Source organism: Ciconia boyciana, chromosome 15 (assembly GCF_034638445.1).
Source record: "Ciconia boyciana chromosome 15, ASM3463844v1, whole genome shotgun sequence".
NCBI lineage: Eukaryota > Metazoa > Chordata > Aves > Ciconiiformes > Ciconiidae > Ciconia > Ciconia boyciana.
The window spans coordinates 1551340-1573788 of record NC_132948.1 but is presented as its reverse complement, the minus strand read 5'-3'; the positions used below and the strand labels follow the sequence as shown (position 1 = coordinate 1573788).

Below are 22449 nucleotides of genomic sequence, written 5' to 3'. Positions count from 1 at the left end.
ATTTTTTGGAGGAGTTCGGATATTTCTAGGGAACTGCCCTGCCTGTGTTTTCTGCCCAGCTGGCTCCCTCCTCCCCTGTGGTTATGAAAAGACGTTTTTCAGCCAAAAATGACTTGGTCCCCCAGCCCCTCTCTGCGAGCCTTGTGACACTGCCTTTAGCAGAGGCAAAGTGGTGATCGGTGCTCAGTGCTTTCCCACAATAGGCTGGACACTGCTGTAAGGAAGCCAAAAAAACCTTCCGGCTCCAGAAGGGATTTAGACCAGCAAACCCATTCTGCTGCCTGAATTCAACCCCTCGCCCTGGACGTCTCCAACGTGCTCTTGCCTCCGTCCGCCCTCAGCCAAACCGGTTGCATATCCCGGCCAGGAGGCTGAGGTTGGGAGAAGGTCCCTGGAGTTGGGGACCGATGCTTGGAGATGCTGCGGTGAGCGGCTCCTCCGCAGGAGCGAGCTGCCTGCTCCGCATCCCCGTCCTGCCTCTTCCTGGGGCTCTTCAGCCGGCAGGAAACCCAGCACATCCCCAGCCCGGCCATAGGAAAAACTCCCCTAGACGTCTCTCGCTGTGGTCGAAGCCCAGGGTTTCTTGTCCCACCCTCCGCTGACAGATAACAGATCGCTCTGCCCTGCTCCGCCTCAGCCCCTGCAACTCCCACCCCACATTTGCAGGCTAAGCGAGCGCTGGGCTTTTCCATCCTCTCTGGCAGGCTGTGTTTCCCGTGCCGGCTGGGTCAGGGCTTTCTTGAAGCGTCCAAATCATCCCGCGAGCTGGCGGCTGGAGGAAGAGGGGTTCCCGTGCCCTGCCGGCTGCTGCCGCCGTTGCTGCCAGATCACGCTCATCCCTGCTTTGAAACCTGCCTGCACCAGCCCTGCTTCCCACCGCTCTCCCATCCGCCGGCACCATTTCAGTGGTCCCCATCCAGCTCAGTCCCTAAACCTGCGCCGACACCTTGCCGTCCCCACGGCTTTGCCAGTAACCGAACCTGCGCCCAGCAGTTACCTCCGGCTGGATGCCGCCGGCCACGTGCCCGCTGGGACAACGGCGGCAGCTCTCCTCCCGGTTCGCTCCGGGTGTTTGCCGCGCAGCGCTCATGTGCAGGCAGCTGGAAGAAATCAGAGGAGCTGGTTGGAGAAAATCTGGGCAAAGGCAAGGGAAAAAAAATCCTGGGACCTGGCAAGTTCCTACACAAGTTTCCATGAGAAATCCAACGTGGCCATCACCGGCCCGCGTCTGTGCTGGAGCCCTCCCAGGCCTCTCCCAGGGTCAGCGGCGCTGCCAATGCCCACCCAACGTTCGGCCGAATCCCGGCCAAGCCTGGTCCCATGCCCGCGGCTCCGGCGGCTCCGTGAGCCCCTTCTCCCACCACCGCCAGCAGGAGGGGACGGTTCCCAGACGCCCGGGGAGCCGACTGCCTCTTGTTGCTCCCGTGACATATTTATTGCTTTGTTTCAGAATATCTGACGGTGCAATTAAGAAGGCCCGAAGGGAAGCGTGTGTGCTCGGTCATCAGCCCTGTGGTTACTGTCTGTCTGGAAGCAGCGCTGGAGCCGGGCTCGGGGAACAGCTGCCAGGCTTCCAGGCTTGTTTTCATTTTCTAAGAGGTTAGCTGAAAGCCCGATGTGAAAAGACACCCATACACACCCAGAAACCCCGCCACACACACGGAGCCACACACACACATACGGAAACACACACATAAACACAGATGTGGGCCAACACGAGGAGACATAAACAGACCCGTGCGTGAAACCAGCCCCAGGGACGCAGGACGGGACCTGCGTTGTCTTTGCTTTTAACAGGTCACGGCGCGGCGGGACGGCGATGCCACCGGGTCGGGCTGGGAGCGAGGAGCCTGTTGCACTTTGCACCTCCGAGCCGTGAAGCGCAGCTTGTTCTGCCCCGGCTCTGGAGCGATGGCGCAGGTCCCTCCCACTGCTCGTCCGAGACCTTTTGGGGGAAGAGCCCGGTCACGGTAGCTGCGAAGAGGCACAGCTGGGGCTTGTTTCCTCCCGGGCTTGGCCACCAGGCGAGCATGCGAGGATGCGCGCGAGGATGCACCCGGGTTGGGGCTGCGCAGCTCTTCCCACCGGCAGCAGGAGCCAGGCTGGTCCCCTCTGCCCAGGCGCGCTGGAAGGGCTGAAGAAAGCTTTAATATTAATTGCAGCAGCATTAGAAAGAGAGAGAGACTTTCCGTTTGCCCCCAGGGAATGGTAAAACCTGGTCCTCGAGGGGCTGCGGCTCCTGGTGCCCCGGGGACCCGTGGTACCGGGGTGATGAGCACTGGGGAGAGCCACCGCTGCCCCAGACGAGGCTGACGTGCAGCAGCACCGGTGTTTGTTTGGCAGCACCGAGGTGGGGTGACTGCAGCGGCCAAGTGGAAAGCCCCATCCGGAGCCTGGCGGGCATCTCGCCACGGATGCCGGGAGGAGATGGACTTGGCCCACCCTGCCCCACAGCCATCCCTGCCCCACAGCCGTGCGCAGAGCCCAGGGGGGAAATGCCAGGCCAGGAAAAAAGTAAGCAGAAATCTTTCTAGGAGCAGACAAATGAGTCAGGCGCGTCGTTCCCGGCAGGTTCGTGCCTCGCGGCGCCCCAGCTGCGGAGGAGGAGAGTCTCTGGTGGCTGGTAAAGGCTGGGTTCGTGCTGCAGCTTCCCTGCCACCGTGGGGGCTCGTTTGGGGCTTGCTCCTCTCCGGCTCCTGTCTTCACAAGACGTGTAGGAACATCCTATCTCTGGAGCCTCAGGCCCTTAGTCAAATCCTGCACATGCTCGCCCGGTGGGATTGCACGCACACCTTCTTTTCTTAGGAAACGAGACTCAAAGAACCAGTCGCTGGGGGGAGGAGAGCGTGACCTGTGCTGGGTAGCACTGTCAATGCACTTCATTTTGTTGCAAATAAATAAACACGGCAACTCTTCTGGCCCTAAAAAGTGTCCCAGATGCAGCTCAAGCCAGGGGAGATGCTCGGCATCCTTGCAGCGGGCGAGGGAGGTGCAGCTGAGCTCGGCGGGGACGTCGGGGTGTGAATCGCTGCCCTGCTGCTGCCACGGGCTGGGGGTCCCCAGCGGTGGGGTCCTGCTGGGGTTGGGTGCCACGCGGTGGAGGTGGTGAGCAGGGTGCTATAGGTGCTATAGGGTCCGGGCATCCCCCAGTTTTAGCTGGGAGCGTCTCCCTCTCTCCCCGCAGTGCCATTGGGCTGGACGTGCTCCCAGTGCCTGGGGTTGGAGAGCTTGAGGAGAGCAAAGAGCAAGTGGACACTTCAGAGATGGACAGATTCGGAATTAGGCTGTTCTCTTCTGCCATCTCCCTTTATCGTTGAAAGAGATCTCTGCTTTCCATTTTCTCCGTTTCTGCGGGAATCGAGAAATTCCCACGGAGCCACACTGACGTGCAGCCTTCCCACGGAAGGCTCTCTCGTCTTCCCACGGAGCCACGCTGATGTGCAGCCAAAGATGGCACAACCCCCTTCGCTCTCTGAGGCCGGGGACCGCAAGACGTGGCAGCAGGAGCGATGCGGAGGGCTTCAGCGGCGTGTGCCCCCTTGGCCATGCCGTGCCGCCCTGGCTCCGAGGACCACAGGGAGCTGCCACGGCTCCCACTCAGTCCCGGGGCTGGTCCTTCCCCACCATCCCCACCGTCCTGGTGGGTCTCTCCCAGAGATGCCCGCTCCTCTGGGAGCGTGCTCGGGGCTTGGTTCCCAGCCCTTCACCCCTGCCAGCCCTCTGCCTCTTCCCCAAGTGCCATCCCTTTCCTTGGGTGACATCTGCCCCTTGCGCCCTGATTTTTCCCCTCCCTGGCCAGGGGCTATGTAGTTTCGGGCCATCTGAAATGCCTTTGTTAAGCAGATGCACCTCAAATAGCTTCAGTCCCCAAGGTCCTGCCACATTTTGGGCTCGTGGTCTGCCAGGGAGACTCAACGTCGCATGAGACCCCGAGGAGAGCAGGGATGGAAGAGCCAAGGGCGTTCACTCCCTTTCCGACCCCACTGGCCGGGTGCTCCGCACGCTGCCTGTCTTATCAGGGTCTGGCTGGGGTGCCAAGTGCTTTATCGAGGCTGCTCCATCAGTGATGAGAGCACCCAGGGCTGCGGAAGTTTCCCCGTCTTCTGTTTGAGGGCGATAGCTGAGATAGCCCCTGCCATCAGATAGCCGGGTCCAGCCCCGCGCATCACTCGTGGCCAAAGACAAGGCAGCACGTCCCGTCCTCAACGCAGGGCGATGGAGGAGGGTCCCCTAAGCCCTGTGCAAGGCAGAGGGGGGTTCCCCAGCCAGCCCCGAATTGGGGTACGTCAAGGAGAGGCCTCTCCAGCAGCTCCGCTGGGGCTGGATTTGACCCCGCTCCAAGCTCGCTGGCCACGAGACTAAACACTTGCTTAGCAAAGCTGCCGACAAGGGTCTCGGGGGACCACTGGGGATGTGTCATCCAGCTCCCAAGCCAGCCCCGAGCTCCAGCGGTGTCACACAGCGAGTGGCTCCACCGGGGGGTCCGGATCCGGCCCCCGCCCTCCCCCTGGCTCTTGCTGGCCCATGCCAAATCCCCCGCCAGGCATGGAGGCGATTCTCAGAGCCGAGTCCTGCGACAGAGGTTGCGTTCATCTCGCCTCCAGCCCATTGTCTTGTTTATTTGTTACGGTTGGTCTCCAATTAGGAGTTTGAGCCGTTTGGGGCAAGGGCTGTTTCTTCCCATGCGAACGTGCGGTTCCCGCGCCGCCAAGCTGTGATGTGGCTGGGGACCCGCAGGAGCATCTGCTATTGCAGCAACAGTGCCCGGGGACGAATGCGTTTCAGATGGGCTCAGCTCTTCTTTCCGTGCTCGGGCCGGCGGCCAGCCCGAGACGGTGAGGAAGAGCCACCGGCCGGCCCTTTGAACGTGATGTTCCCCTCCTTGGGGACCCGCTGGGACCCGGCTTGGGGTCGGGGGCCTGCTGAGGAGATCGTTACCGGCCTAACACGTCTCCCCGATATCGAGCCCTGGGAGGACCTTCTGGAGGGGGAAAGGGCTCTGCCGCAGGCACCAGCGGGTCGGACCCCAGCCCGGGTGGACACAGGGGCAGGTGGGATGCTCCAACCGGGATCTTTCAGGGAGCGGCCCAACCGCCCTCCCTGCCTTTGCCCGCGAGGTCAGCCCCGGTTGGGATGCTCGTGCCGGCTCGAGCCCCGGGGACGCAGCACAGGGCACCCCCCACCCAGCCCGCGGGGGATGCGGAGCTGACGGTGCCCCAGCACCGCACCTGCGGCCCGCGGACAGCAAGTCCGGTCTGGCCGGTGGCCCCGGGGCAGCGGCACGGACCCGTCCGGCCGGGTTGCGCACGGCGTCAGTTAGCACATGATCCGTGCCGCGGGGCCAAGGTCTGAGGTCAGTTAGTCACACCCAGGCAGCGGCACTGACTTCACTGCGGGCAGGAGCAGCTCCTCACGTACCGCGCTCCCCCAAGGCAGCGCTGACCCGCCGCTCGGGGCCGCGCGCCGATGGTCAGACCGCTCCGTTATCGGGGCGCAGGCATCACTCCCATTACAACGAATGGCTCCCCGGAGCCCCCCTTGGCTCTCGCCCCCGGCCAAAATAGTTTCTCCCGTCCTAGGGCCGGAGGGAAACGGCTAATGGGGTCCTTCCAGTCCCGCCGGGGAAGCCACAGCGCCGGTTCCCCCCCCCGGTGCTTGCAGTCCGGCTCACGGGGCTGGCCCGCGTCCCCCGAGCCCCGGCTGGGTGGGATCGGCTGCTGGCTGAGGTCATTGAAAGCCCTTTCCATCTCCCCCGAGTTTGGGATGTCCGCTGAGCGCGGGGCGACGCGTCCTGGCTCCCAGGAGCGGGGGTGATGGCATGAGCCGGGGGCCGCCTCCAGCCCCAACCCTGAAACGCCAGGGGAGGGCGAAGGATGGGGTTTTGGAATTTTAGGGTCTCGTCCACACTTCAGCGGGAGCCACGTTTCCAGGGAAGGAAGAGTTAATCCCCCGCCCGCCGCTAATGAGCCTTAACTGGGAATGACCCGACACCGGGGAGAAGTGAACCCATTGTCCTCGCCTGCGTTTGACTGTCTTCCAGGGAGACTCATGAAATGCAGAACCCGGGCGTGAGTTCCCAATTTATGTCAGGAGGCTCTGATTTATTCTATTTATTTATTTTTGCCATCTGGTTGAGGAGGGACGTTGAACGCAAGCGTGAGAAATCCAGATGTGCACAGCTCCTCGCCGCTGCGCTCGCTGCGCAGGACCTCGTCCCCAGCCCCGCAGAACTCGACCCAACCCCCCGGCCGGCTGCCGCCCCTCCAGCCCCCGGGGACAGGTCGGTGGCACCCCTGGGCACCGGCCGCTTCCCTGGCGGGGTTGAGGTGTGGATGTTTACGTGCTGATGGGCTCAGCCTGGGTGTCCAGCCCTGAACTTCCAGCATACGAGATGTTGGCCATACGCTGGCCTGGTAGTGGTAGCCATGGGGACACCTGGGCGTCCCCAGCTGTGGGTCGCGGTGACCCTGGCAGCCATCATGGTGCCGGCATGCGCTGCAGGACCTGGCCCCGTTGCATGATGCCAGTCCCAAACGGATGGTGCTCTCCCCTCCGAGGCTGCCGCCATGCCCTGCCCCATCCCTGTGTTTTGGAAGGGTTTGTGTTAGTTTGCGGATATCTTATCTCACGGTGCAGGCAGGAAATGGGCCCCACAAGTGGGCTGCGATCCCGGGCACGCTCCAGGGCAGTGGCACAGGGGACACCCAGGGTCTCTTCCCTGGTGGCAGGATGGGATGATGGAAGAAAGCCACGCCGTGCCCAGGGGATTGACTGCAGCATCCAGGGATGTCCCCGGGTGCCTCTGCCGTGGGGCGGGGAAGCCGGCACCATTTTGGGGCTCATTCACCCCCATGAAGGGACAGCGGGGCTGGGCTGGAGCTGGGCACCGCTCCCCCTGCCGTCACTGCTGGCACGGCACGAGGCTGCCGGCGGCGTGAGGCTGCCCGCGGAAGTGCTGTTTTGGGGGCAAACCGATGCCGTGAAACCTCCCATAGGAGCCGGGGGACACAACCGGGCAGCACGACCCGGCAGGGCTGAGAAAGAGGGGCTTTGGGGGGGACTTCTGAATTTTTGTGATGATTTTTTTGGTCCGGGCTCCTCCGAGACACGAGAGATGATCACACAGGATCTTAGCTCATCCGCTTGCTGTCTCATGCCTGGGAGGTTTGGCCGGAGGCCCGAGGGCTCCGGAGGAGGAGGAAAATTTCATCACCCTGCTCCAACGTCTCCTGTATAATCAGCCTCTTGTTAACCAATACAGCCCCATGCGAGATGCTCGTGGAGGACCGGCGCGCTGGTGGAGCCTTAGGTGGTCTTGGCCTCGGCGAAGCTTTGCTGAGCCTCTCCCAGGGCTGCCTGGGAAGTCGCTGCGATTTTATCTGCCCCCCCCCAAGCACACACTTGCGTGCCTCCCTCTGCCTCTCCCCAGCCGGCTTCGGCGTTTCCCTGTACCCCCAGGCACCACCGGCATTGCCAGCGTGTGCCTCCCTGCACCACGATGCTCCCTGCACCGTGATGCTCCCTGCACCGTGATGCTCCCTGCACCACCATGGTCCCCGCACCATGATGGTCCCCACGCTGTGATGGTCCCCACGCTGTGATGGTCCCCGCACCACGATGGTCCCCGCACCACGTGATGGTCCCCGCACCGCGATGCTCAATGCACCAGGATGCTCCCACACCCTCCTGGTGCTGTTGAGCAGCCAGAGAGCGTCAATTTAAGCATCCCCCGGGGAAAATGCCTTCACAATCAGCCATCCCATAAGAGATGGGAAGGGAAGAGGGAGCAAGGGGACTGGGGATGGTGACCCCCAGCCCACAGTGATGCTTGAGGGGTTTTTGGGGCAGCCCCGAGGGTGTTTCGGGGAGAAGCAGAGGTGTTTGAGTGCGAGGGAATTGAGCAAAGAGGAGCCAAATACAGTCCATTTCTGTTGGTTTATTTAAAAAAAGGAGGAAAAGAAGTATAAAAAAATAAATATTCAAATAGAATTCTTTATATATATTACATAAATCTTATTATTAATTATTATTAATTATTATTATTAATAACATTATTAAAAGTCAGGTCAGAGCACTTGGTGCATGCTGGGCTTTCCACCGAGGCAATAAATAACCCCCACAGCCCGCTCTGGTGCCAGGAGCGAGCCAGCGCCTCCTGCCACCGGCCTGGGGCCTGTCCCCGCATCCCTGCGTCCCCGCGTCCCCGCGCCGGGGCCACATTCGGCCGTGCAAAGCCCAGCCCTTGGCTGCTAGTACATTCAGAGCCCTTCCGATGGGAAAAGCACTTTTCTGAAGGGGAGGGATGGGCCCTCTGCACCCCGCTGTGCCTGCGCGGGGAAGACGATGCTCCCCAGTGGGGCAGCCACCGGCTCTGTCCCCAGTGGGTGGCCTCGTCCAAGATGATAGGACCCAGCCCGAGCCGCTGCGGCCACCTCGGTACCCTCAGTTCGGCTCCTCGTGGGGGAGCCCAGCCCCGAAATCTGCAGGGGGGACGTGTTCCCACGTCCCCGTGTCCCCACGTCCCCAGGTCCCTGCCAGCCGCAGCATCCCGGCGTCCTGCATCCCAATCCTTTTTCCTGGGGAAGTGGAGGCTATCGGATGATGTCCGTCAAGTTGCTCTCCATTGATGGAGGAGACCGGCCATGGGGGACAGAGTCCGGCCCCATCGCCAGCCCCTCGCAGCAACCGCAGCTCCCCGCACCTCGTGGGAGCACGGGGACGGCCGAGGCGCGTCCCGGGACCAGCCCGCGCCCTGGCGTCACCTCGGGGATGGGCCGCCTCGTCTCACGGGATGCCGGCCCCGGCTCTGCTCTGCCTGGGACACACCAGGCTGAAACGCTCACCCCACAAGCGGCAAATAAATTACCGGAGGGCGGATGGGGCTAGCGCCGTGTCCAGGGTAATAAATAGGAAGGCGGGAGTTCAGGAGGCAGCGGTGGGGGACAGCCGGTGGGGGGGAGGCAGAGGAGCCGGGGCAGGCGCTCAGGAGGGGCTGAGATGAGGTAGGAGGATGCGGGCCGCCTGGGCGATGACCTGCACGTACTTCCTGAGCACCTGGCAGCCCTGCTGCTTCTTCTTGAAGGCACTCTTGCCCTTGGAGCTCTCCCCGTAGCTGACATCCACCTGGAAGATGTTGTAGTTCTTGCAGAGGAGGCAGGTGAGGTTGGAGATGAGGCCCCGGGTGGTCTTGGTGGTGTTGTGGAGCCGGTCGAGAAGCTCCTTGGCCGTGGGGTTGAGCTCCTCCTGGTCGCGCGTGATGTTCCCCAGCGAGGCGTTGAGGAAGGCGAAGAGCTTGTACATGGCTACCATGACCTCCTTCCTCTCGCTCGTCCGGTTGACACGGAATGCGGGGAAGAAGATGCCGCCAGGGTTGCAGAGTTTGTCGCTCTCACTGCTGAACGGCTCTCCCTGGCACTTCAGCTGGGAGGAGAGGCGAGCGTCACCCCCATATCCCCTGTCCCCCACCACGGCCACCTTCTGCCACTGTCCCTGCAGCGTCCCCAGCCCTCCCCCTTCACGCTCCTGATGGGGCAAAGAGCCCCGGGGGTCCCCGTGGGGACCAGCCGTCCCCAGGCACCACTTACGTAGAGGCTGAAGAGGTCCTGGGCGGTGGCGTTGAGCAGCGCGACCTGCCTGCGGGTCTGCTCCTGGACGTTGGAGCGGCACAAGCCGTGACCGGGGCAGCCGGGACCGGTCACCAGCAGCGCCCGGCCGGCCACCGGCCGCCGCTGCAGCAGGAGCAGGGCCACGAAGGGCATGACGCCTGTGCGGGGAGAGAGGCGGCCATCACGGTGGGGACCGAGCCAGCGGTGGTCCACGGGGGTGGCTGATGGCCTGGGCAGGTCACGGTGCAGAGCATCCCCCAGGATGGCCCCAGCCCCAGGCACCCCGGGGAGGGCGTCCAGCCGGGGCGCGGACCCGTCCCGCTCGGGCGGGGGTCTGGCTCGGCCGGCAGCCCCCAGACCCCCCCCCGCCACCCCGGCCGTGCCGAGGCTCCCGGCCCGCTCCCGGCCCCCTCACCTGCCCCCCGGCAGGCGCTCCCCCGCCTCCCTTCCCGCTGGGGTGCCCCGCGGCATTCCCACATTTCGCAACCGGCCCGGTGACGACCTGTCGGGTTTAATCAAATATGCAAAGCGCTTTCCCCTCCGTTATCCCCGGCCGGGCGCTGCGGGAGCGAGGCCCCACCCCGGCCCCGGCTGACTCAGCGGGGGCGCCCGCAAGGAAACCCGCCTTTGGCATCCCCGCTCCCGCCCGCCGCCGGCCCCACCGCCTGCCTCAGTTTCCCTGTCTGCGAAGTGGGCGCAGCGCCGAGGAGCCCCGGGGAGAGACGCTGCAGCTGCCGGAGGCGCCGGCCAGGAAATCCCTGGACGCGGAACAAGGAGACCCTTGAGCCGCCAGCAGCTGGGTGGCCCCAGCGTCCCCCTCCTGCCGGCAGGGTGAGAGCGGGGTGCTCCGACGCCCCCCTGTCCCTGGGGACCCCCCAGACCAGCAATCCCTGCTCGGGGGGGGCCAAACGACCTCCAGAGCCCTGCCCCCGCGCCCTGCATCCTCGGGGCAGGGTACCCCAGGGTACCCCAGCAGGGTGGGGGCCCCGTGCGATGCCGCAGGGGTGCTGCCAGGCAAAGTCCCCAGGCCGTGACAAGCGCCGAAGCTGCCCGCACTTGTCAGCGCCTCCGACGTGCCACCGGTGCCGGGTAATCCAAGCCTCGCTTTATTTACCCTGCCCAGGTGAGAAAGAACTTACCTGGGCGTGTTGCGATCCCTGGCCCGCCGCCGGCCCCCTCCTGCGCAGGACGGGGGGACCCTTCCTCCCCACGCTCCTGGGGCCCATGGGACACAGATGCTCTGACCCCCCGCAAGCCCCTCTCGCTGCGTTCCCCCCGGCCGCTGCCTTCTGCCCATTTCACAGCTGGGCAGAATGAGGCTCAGCACCCACGTGTGCCAGGGGCTGGGTGGGTGGAGGGTCCCGGGTGGGTGCTGCCCCATGGGACCCCCTAGCACTGCTGCTGGGGTGGCGGCCGCTCCCTCCAACCCCCCCTCCTGCACTTGGCAGCCTCCCCATCCCTCCAGCGCTCCCGATGCAGCGGCAGCTCGCAGCATCGAGAGACCCAGAAGGAGGAAAAGCAGGAGGGGGGGGGGAAATATTAAGAAAAGCCAAAAAAAAAAAAAAAATCCCCCCCTTGCCTTTTTTTTTTTTTGGAAGCATTTCCAGTTATATAAGTGTCCAGATGTTGGCTGCACCGTGCCAGCACCGCGCTTCGCTCCCCGCTGCCAATTCCCAGAGATGCTCATCTCAGGGGAACGCGGCACTGCGTGAGCCCTCGCTCCGGCTCCGGCGGCGAACCGGGACCCGCCTGTGCCCGAGCATCACCGGGAAAAGCGGGGGGGGGAGGAAAAAAGCGGGGAGAAGGGGAAATAATTTCCCCAAAGTTGATTTTTTTTTTTTTTACCTGCCGGCATGAACTTCATTGTGAGCCGCGTCCTGGGAGCAACTTAATAGAGATTGGTGTTGGCAGAGGAAGTTTTCAGAAATTCATGTTCATACTGGGGGACTTCTCGGGGTTTATATACCGGTCCGGCAGCCAGCCTGTGTTGTAAGAAAGGAGAGGAGGGGGGGACGCGGGGGGAGCAGCACCACTATCGTTACTTCTATTGAAACTGGAAATCAGGAAGTTGAGGGCTTTGGAAATCCTGAATGATTCTTAGAAATAAACTTCTGATAATGTTGATGTCACCGGGATTGTGGGTTTTGTGTTTTTTCACGCAGAGGGTCGGGGAGGTGCTGGGGCAGTGGGTGGGAAGGCGGGGGGGAAATCTGCATTACAGCCCCCAAGGGAGGCGAGCGGCAGCACGTGGGGTCGGGGGCGTCACGGGGGGCGGTGGGTGCCGGCGGAGGCGTCGAGGCGCGATGGCGAGCGCAGGGTGCCGGCACTCCCGGAGCCGCAAGCACTTTCACCCCCGGGTCCCCCTCCCCGGGCCCGGGCTTCCCTGCTGGCAGCCGGAGCAGTCAATAAAATAAGGTGGTGGTGGTGGGGAATATGATTTGGGGTTTTTTGGGGGGTTTTGGAAGGAGAAAAGGTGTGGGGAGGCAGTGGCGGGGTGCCCCGAGGGGTGCGGGACCCCCGGGCAGGGTGGGATGGATATGGTGGCATCGGCGTCCCCCAGCCCCGCCAGCGGCTCATCCCTTTGGGCAAAAATATTGCACGTAAAGGGGGGGTTTTCTCTGGGAAAAAGGACAAACCCACCCGGCGGGAGAGGCTGGACCGGCCCCCCGGGTTAACCCTTCCTCCCGCGGGGCTGTCCCCCTGCCTGGTGCAGGCAGGGCGCAGGCAGGAGGGTGCTGGGCTGGTTGGCGAGGTGCTAAAATCAGTGTGGGAGCAAACACCTGAGTGGGGTTCAACCCCTCGTGGGGGGTCCCATGGGACGGGGATGCTGCGTGGCTGTTGCTCCCTGATTTAGGTGAAAAACAGGTTTTTTGTTTTTCTTGTATATATTTTTTTCTCAGCAGGGGCACGGCCGTGCTGAAACTTTTAATCAGGTTTAGCAAGTTTGTGCCCTGGTTGTGCTGGCAGCGTGAACCTGCTGGGGTGACAGTCGAGGAACGGTGACGCAAGAGCCGCCACAACCCCGGCCGTCTCCCGCGGCAAGGGGTGACACGTCGAGGGGGAGACACGAGGACCCCCCTGTGCTGGGAGGGGGGCCGGTCGTGTAGCTGCCACCTGCCTCAGTTTCCCCACGGGTGCCCCTGGGGACCAGCCAGGTTCCCGAGCGCAGGCGCTGGCAGTGACGCCTTGGCAGCCAAAGCCCATTTCAGCCCGGTCGGGCCTCGCTGGGACAGCAGGCAGCAAGCGGGAGCGGGGCTGGGGAGCGAGGGGGTGACGGAAGCCGGGGGGATGAGCCCCATCTCACCCCCCGCAGCCTCCCGCCTGGTTTTATTGGGGCGCAGTGAGCAGCGCATCATGTATCAGTGGCTGTCTGATGGTCTGATGGCACCTAATTAGCTGAGGAATTGGTGGTGTTTAATTAATAGCACCAGGGCACGTCCCTGGGAGGGGGTTGTGTGCGGGGATTGCTGTGGGGTTTCTGCCCTTTCCCTGAATTTCCCAGCAGCGGCTCAGCCCAGGGCTCCCGGGGCCAGGCCAGTGTCCGGAGCTGGGCAGGACTTTGGGGTTTCATTAATAATGGATTTCCTAGGGGGATAGAAAGGGGGGTTCCCCTCTGCAGAGGAAGATGCTCCGACAGGAAGACCCGAATCCCTGGTCCGGGCAGGCTGGATGGGGGAGATTTCCCAATGATGCCCAAGAAAAATAAAATAAAATAAAATAAAAACTCCCCTTTCCCAAGCACTTGGGTAGTGGGAATGGCCCCGCACGGGTCCTGCGTGGGTGCCCCGTGGGGATGGGCAGCAGGAAAGGTGTGATGCAGGAGCGTGGGGAGAGGGGGACGTGGGTGGGGGTCCCGGTGGGTCCCGAGGGGGACCGCGAGGGGCCGGGCGGGGGGACCCAGCCCTCCCCATTGCAGGGGCGTCCGCGGAGGGGGCACCCCGGGCGCGGGGCTGGGGGCAGGTTGGGCAGGGGGCGGTGGCCCTGCCCGGCCGAACGCCGCTGCCCGCTGTCCCCGCTGTCCCCACCATCTCCACCACCAGCCCGGCCAGGGACGTGGGGACAAGCCCCGGGCGTCCCAAGGCCGCCGCCGCTGTGCGGCTGCTCCGCTCCCCCTGCCCCCCGGCTCCCCGCCCCACCCCACCCCAGCGCTCTCTCCCCGCCCCATCCCCTCCCAGAGCCCCCTCCTGCCCCATCCCTGTCCCCATGCTGCCCCCTGCTGCCCCAGCCCAGAACTGGCCACTCCCCATCCCATAATTGCCCCCCACCCAGAACTGCCCCATCCCAGAACTGCCCCCGCCCCATCCCCATCCCGGAACTGCCCCTCCTGCCCCATCCCCATCCCATAATTGCCCCCCTGCCCCATCCCCATCCCCGAACTGCCCCATCCCCATCCCATAATTGCCCCCCCTGCCCCATCCCCATCCCATCCCAGAGTCCCCTCTGGGTCCCCTCTGGGTCCTCGCCCCTGCTGTCCCCATGCCGGGGGGACACCGAGGTTTCAGCCGCCCCCGCAGCCCCGGGGTCCCACAGGTTCGGGGCCGGGGCTGGGGCCGGGGGTGCTGAGGAGGGGGTGCAGGGCCGGTGCCCCCGCCGCGGGGAAGCCCGGGGTTGAATAACGGCGGGAACCGAATTCCTCCTGGACTCACCGCGTTTCCCTGCCCGTTTCCCTCCCCGGCCTCCCCCGGTCCCGGTGCCCCACGGGTGTCACCCCACGGGTGTCACCCCACAGGCAGGCACCCTGCTGCTTTCCATCCCAGGCAGGCAGGAGGACCCCGTGGCCGTGGCAGGGTGAGCAGCGTCCTTGGGGACCGTGGCCAAGGGACAACCCCGCCGTGGGGGTGGCTTTTCCCGGGGGGGAGCATGGGGTGGGCAGTGGGGTGCCCCTGGGTGGCCCTGCAAGGAGGGACCCTGCGGGGACACTGGGGACATGGGGGCCGCCAGCATCCCTCCGGTGACACTCAGGCCTGGGCTTCACCCCCTGTTTGGGGGTCCCCTCACCCCTCCGCACCAGTCCCGGGGGGGTCACGTACCTGCGCCCTCCCCTCCGCAGCCCATGCAAGCTGCCTCCTCTTCGGAGCCGGGCGGGCAGCTTGGCGGGGGACGGCAGCCGGCGGGCGGTGGCACAGTCACGGTCACCCACGGCTCGGCAAGCCGGCCCAGGCTGCTTCATGGTGACATCGTCCCCACCCCGAGTGTCCCCAAACGGCAGCGGGTGCCAGCGCGGCAGTGGCCGTCCCGGCAGAGATGCTCCTTGCGACTGACTCAGGCGGCGGTGCCGGCGGTGGTGCTGGGCAGCGCGGCGGGCACCAGCACACGGTGGGGAACGAGTGACTCCGCGGTGCCACATGACTGGGTCTTAGGATTTTTGACTCAGCAGGACTGGTGGCAGCGGGGTGGCCCGGTCCCCGCGGTGGCCCTGGCCAGGCGGTGGGGACATGGCGCTCTGGCTTGGCTGCGACGATGGCCCAGCCCGTGCCGGCAGCTGTGCTGCGTCGCTTGCCACACAGGGCGGTGTGACATGTGGCACACGGTGCCATGCGGTGTTGTGCCACACCGTGGCATGGCACATGCCTGGCGGTGCCAGGCCATGCCATGGGACGCTACGCCTTGCCACGGGACTCTACGCCTTGCCACGTCACGTGCTGCGTGCCACGCTGTGCCATGTGCTCCACCATGCCGTGCCACGTGCTGCGCCGTGATGTGCCATGTCCTGTGCCGTGCCATGTTCCACATCCCATCGTGTGCCACGTGCCACTGTGCTGTGCCGCATCCTGTGCCATGCCGTGTGCCGCACCGCGCTGTGACACATCCCACGCCGTGCCGTGAAACGTCCCACGCCGTGCCACGCCATGTGCCACACCAGGCCAGGCCCCGTCCCACCCCATGCTGCCATCCCACGCCGTGCCACGTGCCCTGGCGAGGACAACGGGCACAGCCCGGCCACCGGAATACAGCCCCTCTCTGCCCACAGACATCCGGACACAGGGACACAGGGACACAACCGCTCAGCGGCCCACGGGCCGAGGTCGACACTTTATTTCCTTCTGCTGTTATACAAAAATACGGGGGTGCCACGAGCCCATGGTGGGCGCCGCCCTTCTCACAGTACCAAAAAATATTGATATTCATAAATAAAAACTTTGTTACATTCATAGTTTAACATGATACAAAAAAAGTTATCATAAAAATAGATATTTATATATTAAAAACATGTCCTTAAATATTTCTTCCCACTGCAGGGATGTATTAAATTAACCCCAAGATTCAATAAATACGATAACCACACAAATATTAATGTATAAATTAGTGGGGAGGGAGTGGGTGCTGCCACCCACCGTCACAGTGTGGTGGCCGGAGCCGAGCCCCTGCCCAGCACAGGCAGGGCTGCGGTGGCACGGCCCAAGGGGCTCGGGGACGCGGGGGACACTGAGGGTCCAGGGACCCTGAGCGCAGAGGGACGAGCATGGGGTCCCTGAGGACACAGGGGTGCTGAGGGCACGGGGACAGCAAGAGCATCAGGTCACCAAGCGCGCAAGGGTGAGCACAGGGACACTGCACAGGGACAAGTGCAGGGACACCAAGCACACGGGGACACTGAGAGCACAGGGACGAGCTGAGGGCTTGGGGACACTGAGCATGCAGGGACAAGGACAGGTATGAGTACAGGGACATTGAGCTTGTGGGGACAGTGAGCTTGGAGGGACAGCAAGCACAGAGGGACACCGAGTTTGCAGGGACATTGAGTATGCAGGGACACCAAGCTCACAGGGCTACCAAGCTCACGGGGACGCCACGCTCACGGGGACACCACGCTCACGGGGACACCACGCTCACGGGGACGCCATGCTCGCGGGGACACCACACTCAGAGGGACACTGAGCTCACAGGATTCCGCTCCCAGATGCTCCCTGGGCTCAGCAAACCCAGCACAGGGCGGGCAGGGACGGGCAGGCGGGAGATGACAACGCCGGTGACACTCGCCGGTGCTGGCAGCGCTCTCCGTGGGCCAGGGCCGCACCCTGCCGGCAGCGCGGCGGGTGCTGGGCGAGCGGCTCTTAGTCAGGTTGGGTCACCGGACCCATTGAATCACTGGAAAATACGGCAGGGCTCGGCGACAAGGGACGGCTCCATCCCGCAGCGCTGGGTGCCCGGGGGACACCCGAGTGCACGGCTCCCCGCGGCACCGGGGCTGCCGAAACGTGGGGCAGGATGTGGGGGAGCTGCCGGGAGCGGAGCGGGGCTGTCCTGCAGCCGAGCAGCGGCGCGGGGACAGCTTGGTCCCCACAGCAAAGCCGAAGCGACGGGAGCTGCTTCGAGCGCGCTTGCGTCCTCGCCCGTGCGAGCTCAGAGGGTCTCCGTGGTGCGTCCCGGCCGGCCGGAGGGTCCCCGTCCCAGGGATGGGGATGGGATGGGATGAGACGGGGATGGGGACAACTCCGGTGACAGCGGGGCTGTGCTAGGAGCGCGCGGGCAGCCGCGAGCCCCGGCGCGATCTCCGCTTCTCCCAGCGGCTCCTGGCCTCCAGCTGGGTGCTGAGCTTGGCCATGAAGCGGGCGTAGCTCCAGAGGATCCGGCACCCCTCCAGCTTCTGCCGGAAGACCTTGGTGGGTGCCGTGGGGCCGGGGGGAGGCCAGCGGCCAGGGGGGAAGCTGGGGGCCGGGAAGAGCCCCTCCAGGTTGCTGAGGAGCCCTCGCACCTTCAGGTGGGTGCTGGCCAAGCGGCGAAGGATTTCGGCGCCGGGGGGGTTGAGGTCGCGCTGGTGCCGGGTGATGTCCTGCAGCACCTGGGCCATGCGGGCCATGGTCCCCCGCAGCCCCCGCAGCCCCCCGGGCCCCATCACCGGTCCCCGCAGCCACTCAGGCGGGCGGTTGGTGCGGCAGAGGTGGTTGATGGCCAGGCGCTGGTCCTCCTCCTGCCAGGGGATGGGGGGGAAAGGTCAGGGACGTGAGACGGGAGCAGCATGGGTACCCCCCCGCCAGCCCCGTGTCCTCCCGCGGAGGGGACAGGAGCGACCCCTCGCCCCGGGGAAGGGGACTCACGTAGAAGGCGAAAAGCTCCTGCGCGTCCTCGGCCATGTGCCTCACCAGCGCTTGGATCTGCTGCAGGGTGGGGGGCTGCAGGGGCCGCCCTCCCTGGCCCGGCACGGCCCAGAGGATGAAGAGCCCTTTGGTGACAGCTGGGGAGGAAGAGGAGGGAGGTAGGGGACATTGAGGCATCGCTGGGTGCAGGGAGGCAGCCCCTCTCCGTGCTGGAAAGGCTCAAGCTCACCGGCCCCCCGTGCCACGGTGACAGCTGCCGCAGGAAGAGCACAGCCCCATGCGCCCATCACCCTGGCGTCAGGCCTGGGGGCGAGAACAGTGTGTCCCAGGCACGTGCGTCCCCCTGCGCCAAAGTCCCCAGTCCCGCCGCAGGGACGAGCCAGCCCCTGTGCCGAAAGCCTGCTGGGGACCTGGCGGGGAGGAGGAGGAGGATGAGGATGATGAAGATGCCATCGAGCAGCCAGGGAGCGCAGCCCAGCCGCGGCGGTTGCCCCAGCAGCTCCCCCTGTCAGCGCAGGCCACCGCAAAGGAGGGGACAGCGGTGACACTCCTGGATCCGGCCCCTCGGCTCCGGCCGGATGCTGTCCCAGCCCCGCTATCACCCGCAGCGGTGCCAGCGGTGACTTCGGATGCGGCGCTGGACGGGCACGCAGCGTCTGGCCCTGCCACGCTGGGGGGGCACCGAAGGGCTTGGAGGGGTGCAGGGTCCGTGCCAGCAAGCTGACCCCTGGCCCTCTGCCATCAGTCCCCAAGCTGGCCCCAAAGCACGTCCCCTCCTGCCCACCCCCTCCCAGCATCTCTTCTCCCCCCGGGACGAAGGGAACCCCCACGGGGTGCCCGTCCCTGCTGCTCCCTGTCCCACGGTGCCATGGGGGGCAATGTCCCCATCCCCTGCCAGCACCCTTGGGAGGTGACACCGCCACGGCACAGGGAGGGACAGCCTCGGCGACACCGTCTGCCGCAGCATGCCGACTTAACCCCCATGCGGGCCCTGCCGCCGCGCTCCCCCCCGTGGCTCCCGGCCAGCTCGGCACAGCCAGCGCGCGAGCGAGAGGGTAGTTGCGGGACGCCGGCAGACACCTACCTGCCAGCACGCCCAGGGGCCGCCTGTCGCACCGCATGGCCGGGGCAGGGTGTTTCTGCGCGGGGCTGCCGGGCGCGCGAGCAACTTCCTTACTGCTCGGCGATGGGGAAGCTCGCCTTTTAAAGTGCACCCATTCGCCCCCACCTCTGAAGGAGGCACCCGGACCCAACGGAAAGCCAGCAAGAAGTGAAGCCATGCCCCGGGGGCCAATGAGCGGGGTGAGCCGCCCCGGCGGGAGGAAATGATGCCGGCCAGCCGATGGGGTTGTTCTTCGATTCAGTTCCTCGAGGGAGTCCTGGCAGGTCCAGCCCGGGGAGCCCGCACTCCCACTGCTTGTCCTGGACGCAGCTGTGCCGGCGCCACCGGACCCCCTGCGAGCCGGCTTCCTGGCAAAGGGCCGCTTTGAGTCACCCCGGTGTCACCTGTCAGCGCCCGGTGGGCTGGCTGAACCGAAAACGGCCTCGGCTGTCCTGAAACCCAAGCGCAAAAGAGGGCAGCGGCAGTGGCAACAGCAGGGCCGGCACCCAGGGACGGGGACGTCGGCCATGTTGGGGCACCCATGGCCCATCATGGGGGCTTCGCATCCCAAGTCCGGCCGTGGGGGCCAAAAATCCGGCCTGGGAAGGAGGGAGGTGGAAGCCCAGGAAGCGCGGAGCATCCCGGCACGGCTGGGGATCACGGCTGGCTGCGGCGCTGGGCGGTGCTCCGGAGGATGCTCCGTCCGTACGTCCATCTGCCCACACCCGCCCACTCCTCTGGGTAACAACTTCGGGTGTTGGCCAAGTGGGGGACACGGGGTGGCACGGCTCAGCCCCTCTGCCCAGCAGCACCCATGGGTGCCTCCGGGGAGGAAACGCAACGTCCCGGTGTCAACCGGCTGTGCCGGGACCCGCGCGGGGCCCTGGGTGTTGCCCAAGGGGGCTGAGGGCAGCGGAAGCCCGGCGCGGGCAGCGGTGCAGGCAGCGCTGCCCTCGCTGCCATGTCAGGCTTATGCAATACCGCCGTGGGAGAGCCCGGCTCGCAGAGCTGGCCGGCACTGCCACGGGGCCCGGCACGGCCTCGGCGCTGCTGGTGGCACCTGGTGCGAACCCCCTCGCACCCCTCGGCTCCCCTTTCCCAGCGGACGGAGCCTGGCAGGAGCCTGGCGCTGACAGGGGCTTTTTCCACCCCATAAAAATGAATGTGTTTTATCAGCTTTTCGAGATGTGTTGTAATCTGGTCGATTTTGGTGACCATCAAAAGTTGCTGGCGTGAGCAGAGGGAGCCGCGCCACGCCAAATTTGCACATTCAGAGGGTTCAGCGGCGGCACAGGGGACAACCCAGAAATAACCTCTCCTCCGGGGTGGAAGAGCGTGGCTGTGACTCACTTCCAGAAGAAGAAATGTTTTCTTTTCTCAAAATCTCCCCTCCCCAGCCCTCCCACAACCTGCAGGACTCCCTGCTGTGGGAGCGGGGCCTGCGCTGCTTCCTCCGCCAGCTGCCTCCTCCTCCTCGGGGCGTCCCCGGCAGAGGTGGCGGCTGGGCTGGGTTCGGTGGGGCCAGGGCAGGCGGGGCTGTGCCCAGGGCAGCCCTGGGGGTGGGCAGGCGGGAGAACGCCCTTCTCTTTCCACACCTGCTTGACTGAAGTAGCTCGTCCGTCTGTCTAGCCAGACAGGCTGTTAGCCATCTGTCTGACCATCTACCTGTCCATCCTCCCAACCACCCATACATCCCTCCACCTGTCCACCTCTCCATCCTCCTGTCTGTCCATCCATCCATCCATCCAATGAACCAACCATCCATCCATCCGTCCATCCATCTACCCACACACCTATTCACCTGTCCATCCATCTGTACGTACATCCACCCACCCGCCCGCCCACCCACCCACCTACCTCTCCATCCATCCGTCCATCCATCCAGTCCTTATCCACCTGTCCATCCATCTGTCCATCCATCCAGTCCTTATCCACCTGTCCATCCATCCGTCCATCCATCCAGTCCTTATCCACCCCTCCACCTCTCCATCCATCCCTCCATCCGCCCATCCATCCAGTCCTTATCCACCTGTCCATCCATCCGTCCATCCGTCCATCCATCCAGTCCTTATCCACCTGTCCCTCCATCCGCCCATCCATCCCTCCACCTACCTGCCCACCCACTTGTCCATCCATCTACCTGTCTGTCCATCCCTCCGGCCACCCATCCATCCACCTGTCCATCCATCCGCCCATTCATCCACCTCTTCATCCATCCATCTGTCCATCCATCCATCCGTCCACCTACCTGCCCATCCATCCACGCCTCCATCCCTCCCTCCCTGACACCACGGGCCCTCCAGCGTGTGCGATGCCATGGCAGGACCCCCGGCCACCCCGGCCGGGCGAGCGGGACCCCGCGGGCAGAGCGCACCCACCCTCAGATCCCCACGGCCACAGGCAGCCCCGGCCCCGCCGCGTGGCACCGTCACCTCCCAGGGCTCTGCGCGGGGTCCCCGCCGGGCCGGGCAGGGAGGAGGCCACCGTGGCGGCCGCCCCGCTGGAGGAACGCGGGTGGCAGAGGACTGTGCAATACCCAACGGGGACAAAAATAGCACCGGTGACCGCATGGGCCGGCTGCAATTTCTTCATCGCTTCGGCGCGCGTCACCAGCGTCTCATGACTCTGGACAAGAGAGTGAGACAGGAAAGAAAGCGCCAGAGGAGGCTGCAGGAACCTGACGGCTCGCAAGCGTGCGGGAGCTGACGCAGGGAAGACACGTCCGAGACCTGGGCACGCTCCTGCTTGGTGCACAGGAGAGCGGGGGGCGGGTTTTGGGGACAGGATGAGAGCAGAGCTGCGTTCGCCCGCTGGCCCGAGCCCCGCCGAGCTGCCCGCCCCGGGGGAAAAGACCCCGAAGAGGTTTCTGCCGCACTCGCGCTCCCGCCGAGTCTCGCTCGTTGACCGGGCACAGCCCGGGGGCACCCAGGGGCTGGGGGGCCCACCCGCACGGCCGCCGCTGCACAGCCCCGGCCCCCAAGGGGGTCGCAGGAGCCCCCAGGCACCCCAGAGGGGACAGGCCCGACCCTGCGTGCCCCACTTTGCCGGGGGGTGCCATGCTGCCAGCGACGGGAGAGGATGTCGGGACACGGTGACGGCACGGCAGGGGCATCCCTGGGCCTGGGGTCAAGTTTGGCCCTTGGTGCCTCAGTTTCCCCCAGACTGTGGGAGTGGCCCAGCATGGGGTAGGGGAGGGCAGAAATGGGGGGGTGGGGCCCGTGCCTCAGTTTCCCCAGGACTGGTGACTTGCTGGGGGCTGCAACCTTCACCCCTTTTTTTACCCAAAATACGTGTCAGGCAAGCCGGCCCCATCCTGGTCACCTTACGGCAGGGACACGGGGAATTCCACGTCCCCCTGTCACATCCCAGCCACTCTCATCCCACCCAGTGCCACCCCCCCCCAGGGCCATGGGCTACGTGGAGATAAAAATAATAGGACTTTTATTGACTTACTAAAAACTATATGAAAATACGGCCTGGGAGGAGTTGGGGGGTCACCATCATCCCCCCACGATATGCGACAGCCCAGGCGGGGATGTGGGGCCACCCCGGAGGGGACACAGGGCTGGGGCTGAGCCCCCCATCTCTGCCTTGCAGATTTTTGGGGTGCCAGGGCAGAACCCCAGCTCTGGGGATGCTTTCACCCCCCACGGGGCCGGTCCAGGTGTGCCCCAGAGCATCACGGCCACCCCCACCCAAAGGG

General features: G+C 64.9%; 2 protein-coding genes across 4 annotated transcripts; both read right to left on the bottom strand.

Annotated features, from left to right (window-relative positions):
• Positions 1 to 7920: 7920 nt before the first annotated feature.
• On the bottom strand, positions 7921 to 11717 carry LIF (LIF interleukin 6 family cytokine). Of its 3 annotated transcripts, none has more exons than XM_072880278.1 (3): positions 11451 to 11717; positions 9585 to 9763; positions 7921 to 9420 (listed from the first exon to the last, which is right to left on the bottom strand). In XM_072880278.1, the coding sequence occupies exons 1-3, from the start codon at positions 11467 to 11469 to the stop codon at positions 8983 to 8985; spliced, it is 636 nt and encodes a 211-aa protein (XP_072736379.1). In that variant the 5' UTR covers positions 11470 to 11717; the 3' UTR covers positions 7921 to 8982. The 3 variants fall into 3 exon arrangements, with proteins under 3 accessions (XP_072736379.1, XP_072736378.1, XP_072736380.1); XM_072880277.1 differs by lacking the exon at positions 11451 to 11717 and adding an exon at positions 10021 to 11437; XM_072880279.1 differs by lacking the exon at positions 11451 to 11717 and adding an exon at positions 10745 to 11435.
• A 3941-nt stretch (positions 11718 to 15658) lies between these two features.
• OSM (oncostatin M) lies at positions 15659 to 18028 on the bottom strand. The gene is made up of 2 exons (XM_072880266.1): positions 17645 to 18028; positions 15659 to 17517 (listed from the first exon to the last, which is right to left on the bottom strand). The coding sequence occupies exons 1-2, from the start codon at positions 17819 to 17821 to the stop codon at positions 17062 to 17064; spliced, it is 633 nt and encodes a 210-aa protein (XP_072736367.1). The 5' UTR covers positions 17822 to 18028; the 3' UTR covers positions 15659 to 17061.
• Positions 18029 to 22449: the final 4421 nt, after the last annotated feature.

Excerpts from the sequence above, each read along its gene's own strand:
- LIF (XM_072880277.1), bottom strand. The coding sequence starts at position 10,084 with ATGTGGGAATGCCGCGGGGCACCCCAGCGGGAAGGGAGGCGGGGGAGC. Across the intron at positions 9,764-10,020 it reads GAGCGCCTGCCGGGGGGCAG|GCGTCATGCCCTTCGTGGCC; the intron begins GTGAGGGGGCCG and ends CTCCCCGCACAG. Across the intron at positions 9,421-9,584 it reads AGGACCTCTTCAGCCTCTAC|CTGAAGTGCCAGGGAGAGCC; the intron begins GTAAGTGGTGCC and ends CTCTCCTCCCAG.
- OSM (XM_072880266.1), bottom strand. The coding sequence starts at position 17,821 with ATGCCTCAATGTCCCCTACCTCCCTCCTCTTCCTCCCCAGCTGTCACC. Across the intron at positions 17,518-17,644 it reads AGGAGCTTTTCGCCTTCTAC|GAGGAGGACCAGCGCCTGGC; the intron begins GTGAGTCCCCTT and ends ATCCCCTGGCAG.